General features: G+C 36.9%; 1 protein-coding gene across 1 annotated transcript; it reads left to right on the top strand.

Annotated features, from left to right (window-relative positions):
• Positions 1–5,654: 5,654 nt before the first annotated feature.
• On the top strand, positions 5,655–11,210 carry LOC141427261 (flexible cuticle protein 12-like). Its single transcript, XM_074086525.1, has 3 exons — positions 5,655–5,764; positions 8,838–8,962; positions 10,959–11,210. The coding sequence occupies exons 1-3, from the start codon at positions 5,756–5,758 to the stop codon at positions 11,143–11,145; spliced, it is 321 nt and encodes a 106-aa protein (XP_073942626.1). The 5' UTR covers positions 5,655–5,755; the 3' UTR covers positions 11,146–11,210.
• The last annotated feature ends 3,034 nt before the right edge of the window (positions 11,211–14,244 follow it).

The raw sequence follows: 14,244 nt of genomic DNA, 5'->3' as shown, positions 1-14,244 counted from the left end.
AAAAGTTCAAATGTCATTAGCTGCCCCAAGTTGCATCTCATCAAAGCTTAGAACAGAGGTGTCACTTGAAAATTCTGCATTCAATGTTTTACTTTCGCGAATCTTACTCATTATTAATATATTTCGGGATTTAATCACGACAACTATAGTTATTCTTAAAATACTATCTCATACTTTAAACGAGCAATTATATATTTATATATGTATATTTCAGGAAATTATGAAATTTGGTAAGTAGGGGTTTTCGGGGATGTCAAATCGATCTAGCTTGGTCTTATCTATGAGAAAAAGCTTATTAAATAATTTTAGCCCGAGCAAAGCTCGGTCGCCCAGGCACTATTGCTAAAATTACAACGTTTTGACTTTGACTTGCAGTGCCGTGGTCACGAGTTGACATCACGTCCACAGCCGCGGGAACTATGCGATTTTTCGGGATAAAAACTATCCTATTTTCTTTCCATGGGCTTAAACTATCTCCATACCAAAAATCTTTTGAGCAATTTAAGAAGGAAGAGGTAACAGACTGACAAACAGCTTAGACGAAGTTACTTTCGTCTAAATTGAAGGAAACTAGAGGATTGCTGGGATCAATACGAAGTTTAATGTAGAGTCAAGGGCATAAATACATTTCCAAGACGTCAAAAATATCTATACACCTTTATGCCATTAACCTTAGGGTCTATGTCTACATATATTTGATGTTATAGCTGTATAGATACTGTAGTTAAACAACAATGAAGTGTAGACCACAGACAAAAAGAATAGAGAACAACGTTTAAAAATATAGAACACAGTATCAAAAATGGCCAGGATATTTAATATTACAAACATAAACAAGAAGTCTAAGCTGTCTGTCTGAAAGAAAATAAAGTGCACTCGTTCTGATGAGAAAAAAAAATGAATTATTTATTACAATTTGAACAGTAGGTTCTCTGTAATCACTAAGCTGTGCTGTGATAAAAGTTAAGATTGAACCCAGGTGTGGATGGTGGAATAAAGTCGGCGGGCCAATTCTGGAAGCTTAATTGATTTTTGAATATTGGTTTTCGATTTAATTTGAACAATGTTAATTATTAATGTGTTGAAGTGAGGATGAAAATGGCGGCCAAAAATGAAAGAATAAAATAACTTTTTATATATAATGTTACTTCGTCTACAGAGGGAAGTCCAAGAGGCTTACAACTAAGGTGCTTTCCTTTTTATAACCTAATTAGCGTCATCTGTCGGAATTATTGTATAATCTACATATCTACATGCTTGCTAACTAAGTTGAAAGGAAGACTACTTGAATCGAACAGTATAAAATAGTACATTATGTACGGCACAGATGGCGCTGTTACTACACTATGTATGTTAACGCTTTAACATATCGGTTTATGTTCCGATATTTATTAAGTTAATAAATATGACACACTTTAAGTGATGCAATTAAACAAATCCGATTAATGAAATGCCAGTCGACGACATAGGTAGTTTCCAGGAGAAAGGCAGTGTTATGTTGATGTTTTTACAAGCTTTTTAGTTTCTATCTTCATCTCGTACACTCGTATTGGTGTGCTTTGCTTCAAATCTTGTTAGGTAGTTAATTTTGATCCACTTTGAGCTGTCAGATTGACTTTAAATTTGGACATGGAAATGTAAGTTGGATGACAATGCAAGTACACCCAACAAAAAGTACAGACAGTAAAGAAGATTGTATTAAAAAATATTATGTGTACAAAATTGCATGTTTCAAAAAATAAAATACATTAATGATCCTGTTAAAAGTCCGTAAAATTTGTTAGAATCCGTTGACATTTTGCACACCGCACCCTTTTCACTCTGACTTCCCGCCGCGATTCCACGCAAGTTTCGTTGCATTCCCAACGTCGCCACAGCGCTGTCCGTAATACTCCCGCGCAGCCTAGCGACCGGTCGCTAATGCCCGCGAATGCCAAGGCCGGTCAGCGCATGACCAGGTAACAGGTAAGGCATAGACATATCACAAGTAAAAGTGTGAGAAAAGTTTTGAAATAAGCAAAAAAAATTAAAAAGCCGATTTTGGGAAAATAGAAGGTCTACTACGAATTAGAAGCTACGTAGAAGTACGAGGGTCGCCGACATAGCCAAGCGAATTAGCTCGTTGAAGTGTAAAATATAAATATAAATATCACGGGACAATTCACACCAATTGAACTAGTCCCAAAGTAAGCTTAGCAAAGCTTGTGTTATGGGTACTAAGCAACGGATAAATATAATTATATAAATAGACATATACTTAAATACATATTAAACTAAGATTGGTTTTTTGGAATCTTTTTGTATTTTTTATTTCAATTCCAAATTTTTTGTTACTTTTACGGTCATCCCGTAAAACCTATAAAAAGCTGAAAAAGTTTCTCGATGAGGGCTACGGCATGGATGTCGCTAGTGTCGCTGCTTAAGTGGCTAAATAAGAAACAACACAAGCTGAGATATGAGGTGCATAGGAGAAATTCGTGTCTGTATCGTTGTCCAGCGGTGGTGTAGCGGTATAGCACACGGCACGGAATGCCGAGGACCTGGGTTCGATTCCCAGCGCTGGTCTTATTTTTCTGGTTTTTCTGTGAATCTTTATTTCAGTTTGTATTTTCGACATATTAAACACCCAAGACCCGAGAATAAACATTCGTATTTTTCATACAAATATCTGCCCCGACACGGGAATCGAACCCGGGACCTCAAGCTTCGTAGTCAGGTTCACTAACCACTAGGCCATCTAGTCTAGTCTAGGTAATCTAGTCTAGTAGTAGGTAGTAGTATGTAATGCCCATTGAGAGGTCAAGGGTTTAGGAGAACAGATGGCTGAACAGCTGGAGATTGACGGGTGACCCGGTTAAAGCCGCGTGTTCACGGTGGATGCTTCCAACCGAAGTAACTGGAGGTCTATGAGAGAAGCTTATGTCCATCAGTGAGCGTGCTACGGCTGATGATAATGAGGATGTTGACTTGACTAACAATTTATTGACAGAGCGAGTGCGAACCGACTCTGATTCAGCTTAGCTGAGAATACGATACGTGTCTGTCCTAATGTCTAGCTGTCCTTTATAGCTCGCTTTTCTCATTGCATGTCACAAACATCCAGCATAAATACGAAATTAATGAGCACGTAAAGTGATAGTCAAATTTTTAGTTAACCTTACATGAGACACAGAAAGGCTTATGTAAGCTAAAATGACGCGTCCCTCAACTTAATCAGTTCATTATGTATGACTTAGTTCCATAATTATTAGTTCTTCAAACAATTAAAACAATTATAATTAAAATTGAGAATCCCATAGTTAAGTAATCAAAATTAATGCAATAATTATTTATAGCTAGACATAATTGACATACAATTTTAACTATTTCAGTATTATTATTATGCATTTAATATGTACTCTTAGGGAAATGCGTGACCGGTGTGAAGTTGTTCTGCCTGCCGCGCTGCTGCGCCGTGCTGGGGGTGCCTTGGTGATAACTTCATGCTAACAGTACCTAATGAGGGCTATCGTTTTTTGCCTCACTAGATGGCGCACTGTTGCGTGAGGTTTTTAAGTGTGGCTTTCAAAGTCTGTTATTGCGGGCGTGAAAGCAAAGTTTAGATTAAAATCATATTTAATACACCTTAAAACCGTACCATAAAAATATCGAGCATGCCACAGTGTTCCATAGTCCCCGTTTTGTTCGGAAAAAAGGGAGGACAAAGGTTTCCGAAAAACAAAACTGTCTCAAAACACAGACATTCATTGCCCCGGAACGCATATTTGCCATAATTAATTTCAGATATTGCAAAATATTCACAAAATTATTCTAATTATAAATAAACCCGCGTAGCTCACCCAAAAACTATGAGATTTGACATTTCGGAGACCTCACGCTACACTAGCGCCTCTAGCGGCGAGTTCATACGCGATAGCCCTCATTAAGCGAGTATTGATTGGATTGTAATGTAACTTAGTGAAAGTAGGTACCTAGTTAATTTAAAACATATTGTATGCCAAAAAACTGGCTGGTTGTGCTAGTTCGATTATAAAATACCTAATTGTAACAACTATCTGTGATGTACCCACAATCTACAATAATAAATATTTGTTTTTTTTTTCGTTAGACTCAGGTGGTTATTAAGAGCTGTCTAACTAGTCATATTGAACTTGATTTAAGTTGAGTGGAGGACACGACATTTTAGCTTAGACAAGTTCTATAATCTGACAGCCCTTGGGATGCGTTTCCACTGGACATGTGCGAGGATGCATTGGAAGAAATGTGTTTGTCGTGAACCAATAGAAACGCTTCATTTACCATCCTCGCTCTGACGAGCTGTTTCCACTAGAGCTGCTCTGAGCGAAGATAGGTAAATTAAGCGATTTTATTGGTTCATGAAGAACACGTCCTCGCACATCTTTGAAACGCAGCCTGAGGCTGGCAACGCATCAGCAAGCGCCTGGTGATGCGGGTGTAATTTTTTTCATTTTTTTTATAATTATAGACGTGGCTTTACATCGTTATTTATAGCTTAGCGATGTCAAAAGAGACGTTGTGGAGATGACATCATGAATTAAAAAGACAAAGTAGAGTCATAAATTTAATTCTTTAAACAGGATTTTTAAAAACTTTTGACATTTCAAGGCTTTGTTTTCTGCGCCTAGTGCTGATTTTTTATGAATTTTCATTAAACGGAACAAAGAAATTAAAAAAAAATATTAACAACAAACAACCAAAACACACATTATAACTAACCTAACATAATAACAACTTAAAATTTAACACATTAAATTATACAAAAAAGTAGAAAAATTAAACAGAGTTAAAAATAAAATCAGCGTGCAAAATAATACAATAACAATACAATACAATGACTCTTTATTGTACAGCACAAATAGTAAGCAATACAGAAAACAAGTAGAGAAAAAATGATAAGGTAAGCAATAGGCGGCCTTATCGCTTAAGAGCGATCTCTTCCAGGTATTTTAACAGATAGAAGTAAGAACTAGATTAAAGCAATACTTGACTGATACCTTTTTTATGCTTCACTTTTTTAAGCCATGGTAAAATAGTGGTTTGACCGATGGCCCCTGAAGCACAGGGTCGTGGGTTCGAGCCCGGGAAACTGAGCTTTTCAGAATGTGCAAAATTATATTTATTTACGGTGAAGGAAAAATATGAATCCTACATACATCTGAGAAGAAACTCAATGGTGTGTGTGAAGTTCCCAATAAGCACTGGGACCACGTGGGTGGCTCAAGCCCTCTCATTTTGTGTGGAGGCTTGTGCCCTGCAGTGGAACGTATATATACGCCGAGGTGATGAGATGATTAACATTGTATGAAATAACTTATTACTTCATACTTATTACTTCAATACTTCATTTAATACTTCATTGCTTCATGAAATGTAGCAATTGCTGAGTCAGCGGCCGTTTCTCTTTTGTTAATTTTGTTGTAAATACGTTGTGTCTTTTTTAATGTGAATAAATGTCTTCTTTCTTTCTTTTTTTTCTTTCTTTCAATTAAGAGTATCAATGACAACAAACATTTTACACAAAGCTAAAAGTTCAAAATTTTCTCCTTGACCTTTTATCAGTGCGTAACTAAATAAATGTTCGAAAAGAAAATAGGCCACCTAGACTTATTAATAAGGATCTAACATTTAAATAACCAAATCATATGCAAAGTGGCCAGAGGACAGTATATAAGTGTGAGAATTTTGAATATTAACTACAGTGTTCGACCGTCCACAGACTACAACCCACCTCAATATGAAATCTGTAAGTAATCTTCACTTACGCTATAGGTCATTCATACAAGTGCTCAATAAGTTGCAATACTTACTAGAGTTGTGTTCGTTCGCTAAACGAATAACTCCCATCTAGTACGTGTACAAATCGTGCAAATGTACTCGGTATTTTAGATCTTTTAATTACCGCACACTGAATCTACCGAACAACGGCTTAACTGATAGTATCTTTTCCAACCTCGACATTGGCGGAATCATTGATTATATCGATGGAGCTATACTTTCAAGAATTGAATTGAATTGAATTCGATCTTTTAATACGTAAAGTCTATGCATGATACGCTCTCGTTCTAATAACAGTTCTGTTTATTATTGCTTTCTCAATCTAACTCAAACTAAGTACATTCAAAAAATCGTTCACTGAATCCATCGTTAATCCATTCGGTTCGTGCTCAATCGGAGCTACTCGGAATAGTTCGGAGATGGGAATGGTTTGGTGTCAGGAACTGATTATTTTTAGTACTTAGTACATGTAGGTACTACGCAAGCCTATGCAATAGTGTAGTAAATTATTCGCATCACTCAAACCGTTATAGTTTTAGCGACATTTTAGTGCGTCAAATTTTTGATTTAAATTTTAGTGAAAATGCCGGGGAATCAACACCTTTAAGGATACTTCCAGGTTGTTCTAGAAACTTGAAATTTTGCTATGAAGTTTGTACTGAATTCTCGCTGCGTGAGTCCGATTCGCACATAGCCGGTTTTTTCTTTATTATTTGAGTTTGAAACGTGGCAAATATTTTTTTTTGTCGATGAGTGACCCAAGAAAAAAATATATAAAGTATTTAACAGAAATATAGTTTAAGCTAGCACCATTAAGACTCAAGTTACAAAAAGGTGAAATCGCTGGGTAGAACTTAACATTTTATTCTCAGGTTATGATATTTTGATAGTATATTCATATTCATCACAATGCTTCCGGAATCTTAATATCATAATTTTCCAAAAATTTAGTCTCTTCTATCTATTTTTCTAATTCGCTACACTCTTAGTAGACTTTTCATGGCATTTTTTAATGTACAATGTTAGCAGAGCTCTGGAGACAAATGTACTTACGCAGTTGTTTATCTTAAGAACTATGTTTGTCATCGCCCGAATAATCTATTTTATTCTACATATTTATAGATATTATTCTAATTTCTAACGAAAATGTCAAATGTATCATGGTCATAAATAATGCAGAAGGCTATTCGGTCACGTAGCCAAACCTGTCCGCTGCGTGAGCGCACCGATAGGTCAAGAGGTCAATACATAACTAGCAATCATGATAATGGGATCAATTTTACAGTATCTCAATACGGTATTTGACAACTCCTGATTTTGCCATATCTTAATATTATTATGAAAATATAGATAAACAGATAGTGTTTAGCGAAGAGAAAAATTAAATCGGTTGAAAATTGGATTTATAGTGATTTAAAAAAAATCTATATACCTGTCTCTTTCTCAAACGCTTTTCTCTATGCAGCAAGTATGGCGGTACTGGCGTGTGACGTCACATGCCAGTATGTCTTTCTCTGTCTAATCTTGAATTTCAAACCTTTATAACTTTGTTATTTGTAAAGGTAGCTTAAAAATTGTTTTTCTATTCGATAACAGGCATTGTGTAGTTTTAATTTATAAAAAATATACAAAATAGTCAAATACCGTATTATAATTATAATAGGTTGAGATCTTTTCATTTGATTTTAATGTGCCTCAAACACTGAAATTAAACTGGTACATTAAAAAATAATATTTCTCAGTTCTAAATAATTAAATAAATCAACAATTCAAATATTCGTCAAAGTTTTTATGACATTTTGTAAATACATCTTATATTTCAATAAATAAATGAAAATTGGGTTCCTTTTGTAGTTTCCAATAGAGACCAGTGCAAATTGAAAACTATATTACATATAATGAGCGGCAAAAAATCTGGCCTTCAAATGTATGCAGAATCGTTAATTTTTTATGAAGGGTGGGCTAAACTTTTCGCCGCTGAGTATACCTATTTACGAGTACATACCTATAACACACACGCATTATTGAATCGTACCGTAAAACTCGCGGTGAATTTCAATTTATTTTTTTATTTGACTGGATGGCAAACGAGCAAGTGGGTCTCCTGATGGTAAGAGATCACCACCGCCCATAGACACCTGCAACACCAGGAGGATTGCAGATGCGTTGCCAACCTAGAGGCCTAAGATGGGATACCTCAAGTGCCAGTAATTTCACCGGCTGTCTTACTCCACGCCGAAACACAACAGTGCAAGCACTGCTGCTTCACGGCATGATTAGCGAGCAAGATGGTGGTTGGTCCTACCACCTGTAAATATCTACGAATTGTGAGTCCTGGATTTGCACCCACGATCTTCTGCTTGAGAGGCTATAGGCAGCGACCCAGGGTGGAGCACGATGCGGTCGCTGTAGGCGCCAGATGCCAAGAGCCCAAGGGGCGCCATTTTCCAGTTTCCTGTTCAAAATAAAATTATGATGGAAGCGTTGTAGACAATCTTGCTCTTGATCAGGGGCTAGAGCCAGCGCTGGCTGCTGGCTGACCTTTGGGTCAAATCCCTATGCCGCCAGAGCTTTACCTTATTAAACGCTAGAGTTTACCCGCACCTTCGCACGCGTAAACTATTCGATCTGGTAGTTACAATTGAAATTTCGTTATTTTACAAAATTCCCCTGGGAATTCCCAAAATGTATATCGTGGTCTTCGTTGAGATTGTATTAAGAACAACTGTCCAAAATTTCAAGATTCTAAACCCAGCGTTTGAAATTTCAAGATTTTATCCCCATCCCAGACGTGTTATTCCAGACGTCCAGCTACCTACATACCAAATTTCATGACACTAAGCCCAGCGGTTGTAATTTCAAGATTTTATCCCTATCCCGTGAGAATATCGGGATAAAAAGTATCCTATGTTTCGATCCAGGTTATAAACTAACTTTGTGCCAAATTTCGTCTAAATCCGTCCAGCCCTTTTCAGCGTGAGGAAGTAACACACATTTTCACTCACAAATTCGCATTTTATTAGTAGCATTTTTGTTTACAGTTCATCGTTTTCGCCCTGTGCGTCGCCGCCGCCCTCGCCGCCCCTCCCTACAACGGGGACCCGAAACTAGCAGAAACTGTCAAAAATGAACAAGACAACATCGGCGTTGACGGCTTCAAGAGCGTGTAAGTGTCCCTACTTCGCACACATTTTCTCATTTCACATAAGCTAAGCGGCCGAGTGCTCGACACGCTGATGCCCAATAGACGACACCCTGCTTTCACCTCTATTGCTAATGACATAAGTAAAGATGCCATTTATTGGGACAGCGGCGAGCACTCGTACGCTTACCTTACATTTTCACACTTCACACTCACTAGTTGAATATTTTGTTTTTACAAGCTTTTATTTAACTTATCTACCCTGTTTGTTACTGTTTTTGGGTCAAATCTTGCAAGGTTATTTTGACCCACTTCAACTGACTGGATTGACTCGAAATTTGGTATACATGATAACAGTCATCAAAAAGTTCAGTCAGCGAAAAAAGCTTGTTTTAAAAATGAAATATTTAACAGAATTTACTCTCGATACATTCGGCACATAACGGTTTATAATTATAATGTCTTTATGTGTTTTGTTTGTAACTTTCGCGTTTCTCACTAGTAACAATACAATACAATACACCAACACATAGTAAGGAGTACAGAAAACACAGGTATATACACAGAGACTTTCTGAGGTAAGCAATAGGCGGCCTTATCGCTTCAGAGCGATCTCATCCAGGCAACCTTTACAATGGAATACTACTAATATATTTCGGGACTTAATAGCGATTAGTATATTTTGACAACTCGTGACCATGGCTGCTGTAATATGGTCGAAACATTGGGACAGTTTGAAGGTTTTAACATTAACTACTGTCTTAAGGAAAAAGGCGGTATTGCTAAAAACACGAGTTAATTTATAGCATTCTGATGCAAAATGTCTTGAGCTACACAATACGGTATTTGACAACTCCTGATTTTGCCGTATCTTAATATTATTATAAAAATATAGATATACAGATAGTGTTTAGCGAAGAGAAAATTTAAATCGGTTGAAAATTGGATTTATAATGATTTTTTGAAAAATCTATATACCTGTCTCTTTCTCAAACGCTTTTCCCTATGCAGCAAGTATGGCGGTGCTGGCGTGTGACGTCACATGCCAGTATGTCTTTCTCTGTATAATCTTGAATTTCAAACCTTTATAACTTTGTTATTTGTAAAGGTAGCTTAAAAAATGTTTTTCTATTCGATAACAGGCATTCTGTAGTTTTAATTTATAAAACATAATACGAAATAGTCAAATACCGTATTGTATAAATAATTCAAGTGTTTTTATTAGATACCACCTTTTGTCCTTAGAGCGCAGTATAGTATAATAGCCGTGGTTATGTCCCGAAATCTATTAGAATAGAAACACAAAAGCATTTCTTTTTCATACTAAGGCCCTTATCACATTAACGAGTAGCGAGCGTATTTTGTGTAAAGGCGGTCACGCAACGAATTCGCCGCGGCTGATATGTGTATAGAAAATACGGTCGCACTTAACTCACAATTGTGAGGCCCTAAGATTTAAATGGTTTTTCTCAAAAATGACCGTAAAAGTCTACGTTATTCCTTACATATCAGAAAGCTAAGTGCATTGTTCATGGTCAGCTATAAAGTAAAAAGATTGCAGGCGCGCTAGCTCAACAATAATTTATTATGGTCGAGTCTCAAACTTTTTAAAAAGTGAAAATGGCCAATATGGCCATGGCAATGTTGGCACAAGTCGTACACAGCCTACTAAAATGGCTGCTATCAGTAATCTTGGTTGGAACTCCAGACTTTTTTTATTGGATCTGAAAGTGCTTGTGGTGTTTTCGGTGGAAAAATACACCTGCTGTTTTTTTTTTAGTGAAAGCATGACAAGTTTTATTGGAATAAAATTAAATGTCATAATATATTTTGTTGAGAAAAGGTTTATTGTAATTCAGTTTTTTCCTTCACCATTTTTGAGAAAAGTTTTATATTAGTCTTGGCTGGGATAGCAATTACTGGCTTCGTATTATTACTCGCAACCTCGTCCGCTTTATTCTAATTATCAGCCAGCAGTTGCCTACTTCCAGGCCACGACAATAATCTACTATTATTTTAGTTTGGAGACCACAAATGGCATCGTGGAGCAGAGAGAAGGTAACCTGGTGAACCAAGGCACCGACGACGAGGCCCTCGTGGTGCGAGGCCAGTTCTCCTACCCCGGACCTGACGGCGTCACTTACACCGTCACCTACACCGCTGACTCTACCGGTTACCACCCCCAGGGTGATCACCTCCCCAAATAGCCTTAAATTGACCCAGCAAGAAACGGACTCATGCAATAGAATAGAATAAATGTTATTGATTTTAATACTGTCTTTGTTCTTATTCCTTTTTCATAATATCACTCGATTTATTAAATCATAATTAGGTAGCTCATTTTTTAAATAAAACAAGCCAAAAGCTAGTTCAGCTCGCGAAGCGTTCCCGAAGCAAAAGAAAACCATATCACAAAATTTTTCAAAAGCAAACTGCCTATTTACTTGTCTTTATTGTTGCTGTTTTTTTTTGGAAAATAGGGCGCTGTCCATTGGAGGACAATATTGCCAGTGTCTAGTAGGTTTTGCCGTTGTACGGTAAAAAATCTAGAAAACGAAATATGAGATGTACCTAATGGTGGATGAACGATGACAGCGCGAATTCTATTTCTGTTTTTATTATTATTATTCTTATCCAATAATGTAATGTCACGAATAAATGTTTTCTTTCTTTCTTTCTTTCTTTCTTTCTTTCTTTCTTTCTTTCTTAATGTCATACAGTAGCCACTGACCATTCACTGACAGACAAATTACAAAGTTATTTGTTTTCCCTGAGGTCTACTCACGTTTGACCAGTTTTTATTGTTTTGTTGATTTATATAGCCCAGTTTAGACGGACAAGAATTTGCGTGAAAAACTTAAAGGTGCGATCTCAAATTTGAAGCCTGACATAAAACACATAACATCCAATTTTTGTACTACAGGTACACCAAAGGCAACCCAATAAACAAACCAAATTCACGACGAACTGAAATCAAAACACTCCCCTATACGCTACATTTCTTTTCTGAAAAACCTTCAGGTATCCTTCCACAATCCATTAGCGGTATCAGACGGTTAGCTACCTCGCGAGATCAAAGTTAATCACGGGGAGTCCACAAAGGACCGAAAAAGGAGTTCCATTGTGGTAAGTAGCAGTGGGAAACCGGCGCCATGGGGAGGTGCTCTGCCTAGTTTAAATATTTTCTCGTCTAAAAAAATGATAAAAAAATCCGTTTGTTTGTCTATTATGTGTATAAGATATACTATGAGTATATTTTGGGTTTAGTATGTTTACCACTGTCCCACTTTTCCGGAATAAAAACTTTTCTATGTCTTTCCTGATAACGTTTCAAACTATCTGAATAATAATAATAAAACTCTTTATAATATAGAAGGGAAATATAGAAAATAAACAGAAAAGTACAAAGTACAAAGACTATCTTCATGCCAAATTTCATTTAAATCGGCTCAGCGGTTTAAGTGTTAAAAGGAAACAGATGGACAGACACAGTTACTTTCGCACTTATAATATTAGTAAGGATTCACAAAACGATATGATAATCATTAAATGTACCTACTAACCAAAATATGGACGATAGTAAAAAAAAACTGAAATAAAATTTGTTATTACATATAGTTTGGATGACAATGCAAATACCATCAACAAAAAGTACAGTCAGATAAATCTTGAATTACAAATATTTTTAACAAAAACCTCTTTGTATTCCTCTATTTATTTTGTGATTTACTTAGTAGAGCAACCTCCCCGTCATCTAAGTCTAGTTAACCAACGCGGAGATTACATCGCAGTACAAAGACGCTTTGAGTCTCAAAGGTGTTAATGCACTGCTTTATTACCCACGTGCGGAAAGGAGATATTGTTAAGGTAATGTGTGCGCTGTAATTTTATTTATCTTTATTATCAGGCTTATGATTTGACTTGCCACTCAAAAGGGGGACGAAAGTTATGTACATTCGTTATATTATAGTCAGTAATTAAATGATTCAAAACGTGCTTTTATTTCTCTTTTACAGTTTAATTTAAATCCAGGGAGTTTAGTTAATTCCCGTGGGAACTTTGAAAAATCCTGTCTACACGTCTATGATTTTCAAAGAATTTATAGGCCAAATGTTATACTTACTCTTTTTAATAGTCCAGACAAAAAAATCTGACTACCTGATTTATTAAGCCCTCCACCGCGGATGTTAAGACGTCGGGTTTTGACACGAAGACGTAGATGTGTCGCACAGACGCAACTGTTTCGTACGTATCCTTGCGAAATAGGAAGATTACATTATATAACAGTTCTCTTTTCCTTTTGAGTTTTGGAACCCTAGTGTGTTTTTCAAGATTCATGCGCGAAATTCCAAGTACAACGAGTTTTACGGCGAAGGAAAAAATCGTGCGCCTGCGCCTGGGTGGAAATATGGTTCTAACCCTCTCAGAGAGGAAGCCTGTGCCCAGCAGTGGGCCGTATGTCGGCTGGGATGAATGGTACCCTAGTGTCTCGTCTTTGCGTAAGAATCCCCAAAACACCGTGAGTCTAAAACCCGTATAAGGTGTAAACATGGGCCTACGTTTTTGACAAATACTTTTTGTTTCCGTGTAGCGTGGCGCCATCTGGTAGCGATGGTGCGCGTTAATATTACAGGTGTCGGTGATCTATCGCTCGCACGTGCGCGCGCAGGGCATGAGCGTATAGCGGAAGCTGGCATTCAAGTATATAAATATAGTCGGCTGAGAAATTCCTTTTCTCAAATATATTCGTAAAAGTCGTCATTATTATTACTAGCTGTAGCGCTAGCGTAGAATTTGTTTATGGCTATCCCGCGGGAACTATGTAATGTTCCAGGATAAAAACTATCTGTATACCGAGTTTAATCTAAATCGGTTTAAACGTGAAGAGGTAATAAACAAACGAACAGACTTACTAACTTTCGCATTTATAATATTAGTAGGATATTAGAAGGCGAAGTTCATTGTCATGTCAATTTGAAATAAATAAAAGCATCGTTGGAGTGTTAAAATATCCAATACCGTTGCATCCTCACATGTTCGAAATGGTCAAAATGTTGAAACTTTCGAAATCATAAATATTAATACGACTGTACAAGGTTTTTCACAATAAACGTTTACCAGATTCGCAGAATGCCAGATTCGCACGATGCCCGATTTCAGATTCGCAGAATGCCAGATTCGCATAGTACCAGATTCGCAGACTGCCAGATTCGCAGAACGCCAGATTCGCAGAATACCAGATTCGCACAATAATCAACTCGGCCTATAAACGTCCCACTGCTGGGCACAGGCTTCCTCTCGGAATG

The sequence above is a fragment of the Choristoneura fumiferana genome, chromosome 4 (genome assembly GCF_025370935.1).
Source record: "Choristoneura fumiferana chromosome 4, NRCan_CFum_1, whole genome shotgun sequence".
In the NCBI taxonomy this organism is placed as follows: Eukaryota; Metazoa; Arthropoda; class Insecta; order Lepidoptera; family Tortricidae; genus Choristoneura; species Choristoneura fumiferana.
Note: the sequence above shows the minus strand (reverse complement) of the source record. Positions and strands in the feature narration are given on the sequence as shown.

What these genes read in the sequence shown, in the direction of transcription:
- LOC141427261 (XM_074086525.1), top strand. An exon ending in GTTGACGGCTTCAAGAGCGT is followed by an intron (nt 8,963 to 10,958) that starts GTAAGTGTCCCT and finishes CTATTATTTTAG; the next exon opens with TTTGGAGACCACAAATGGCA.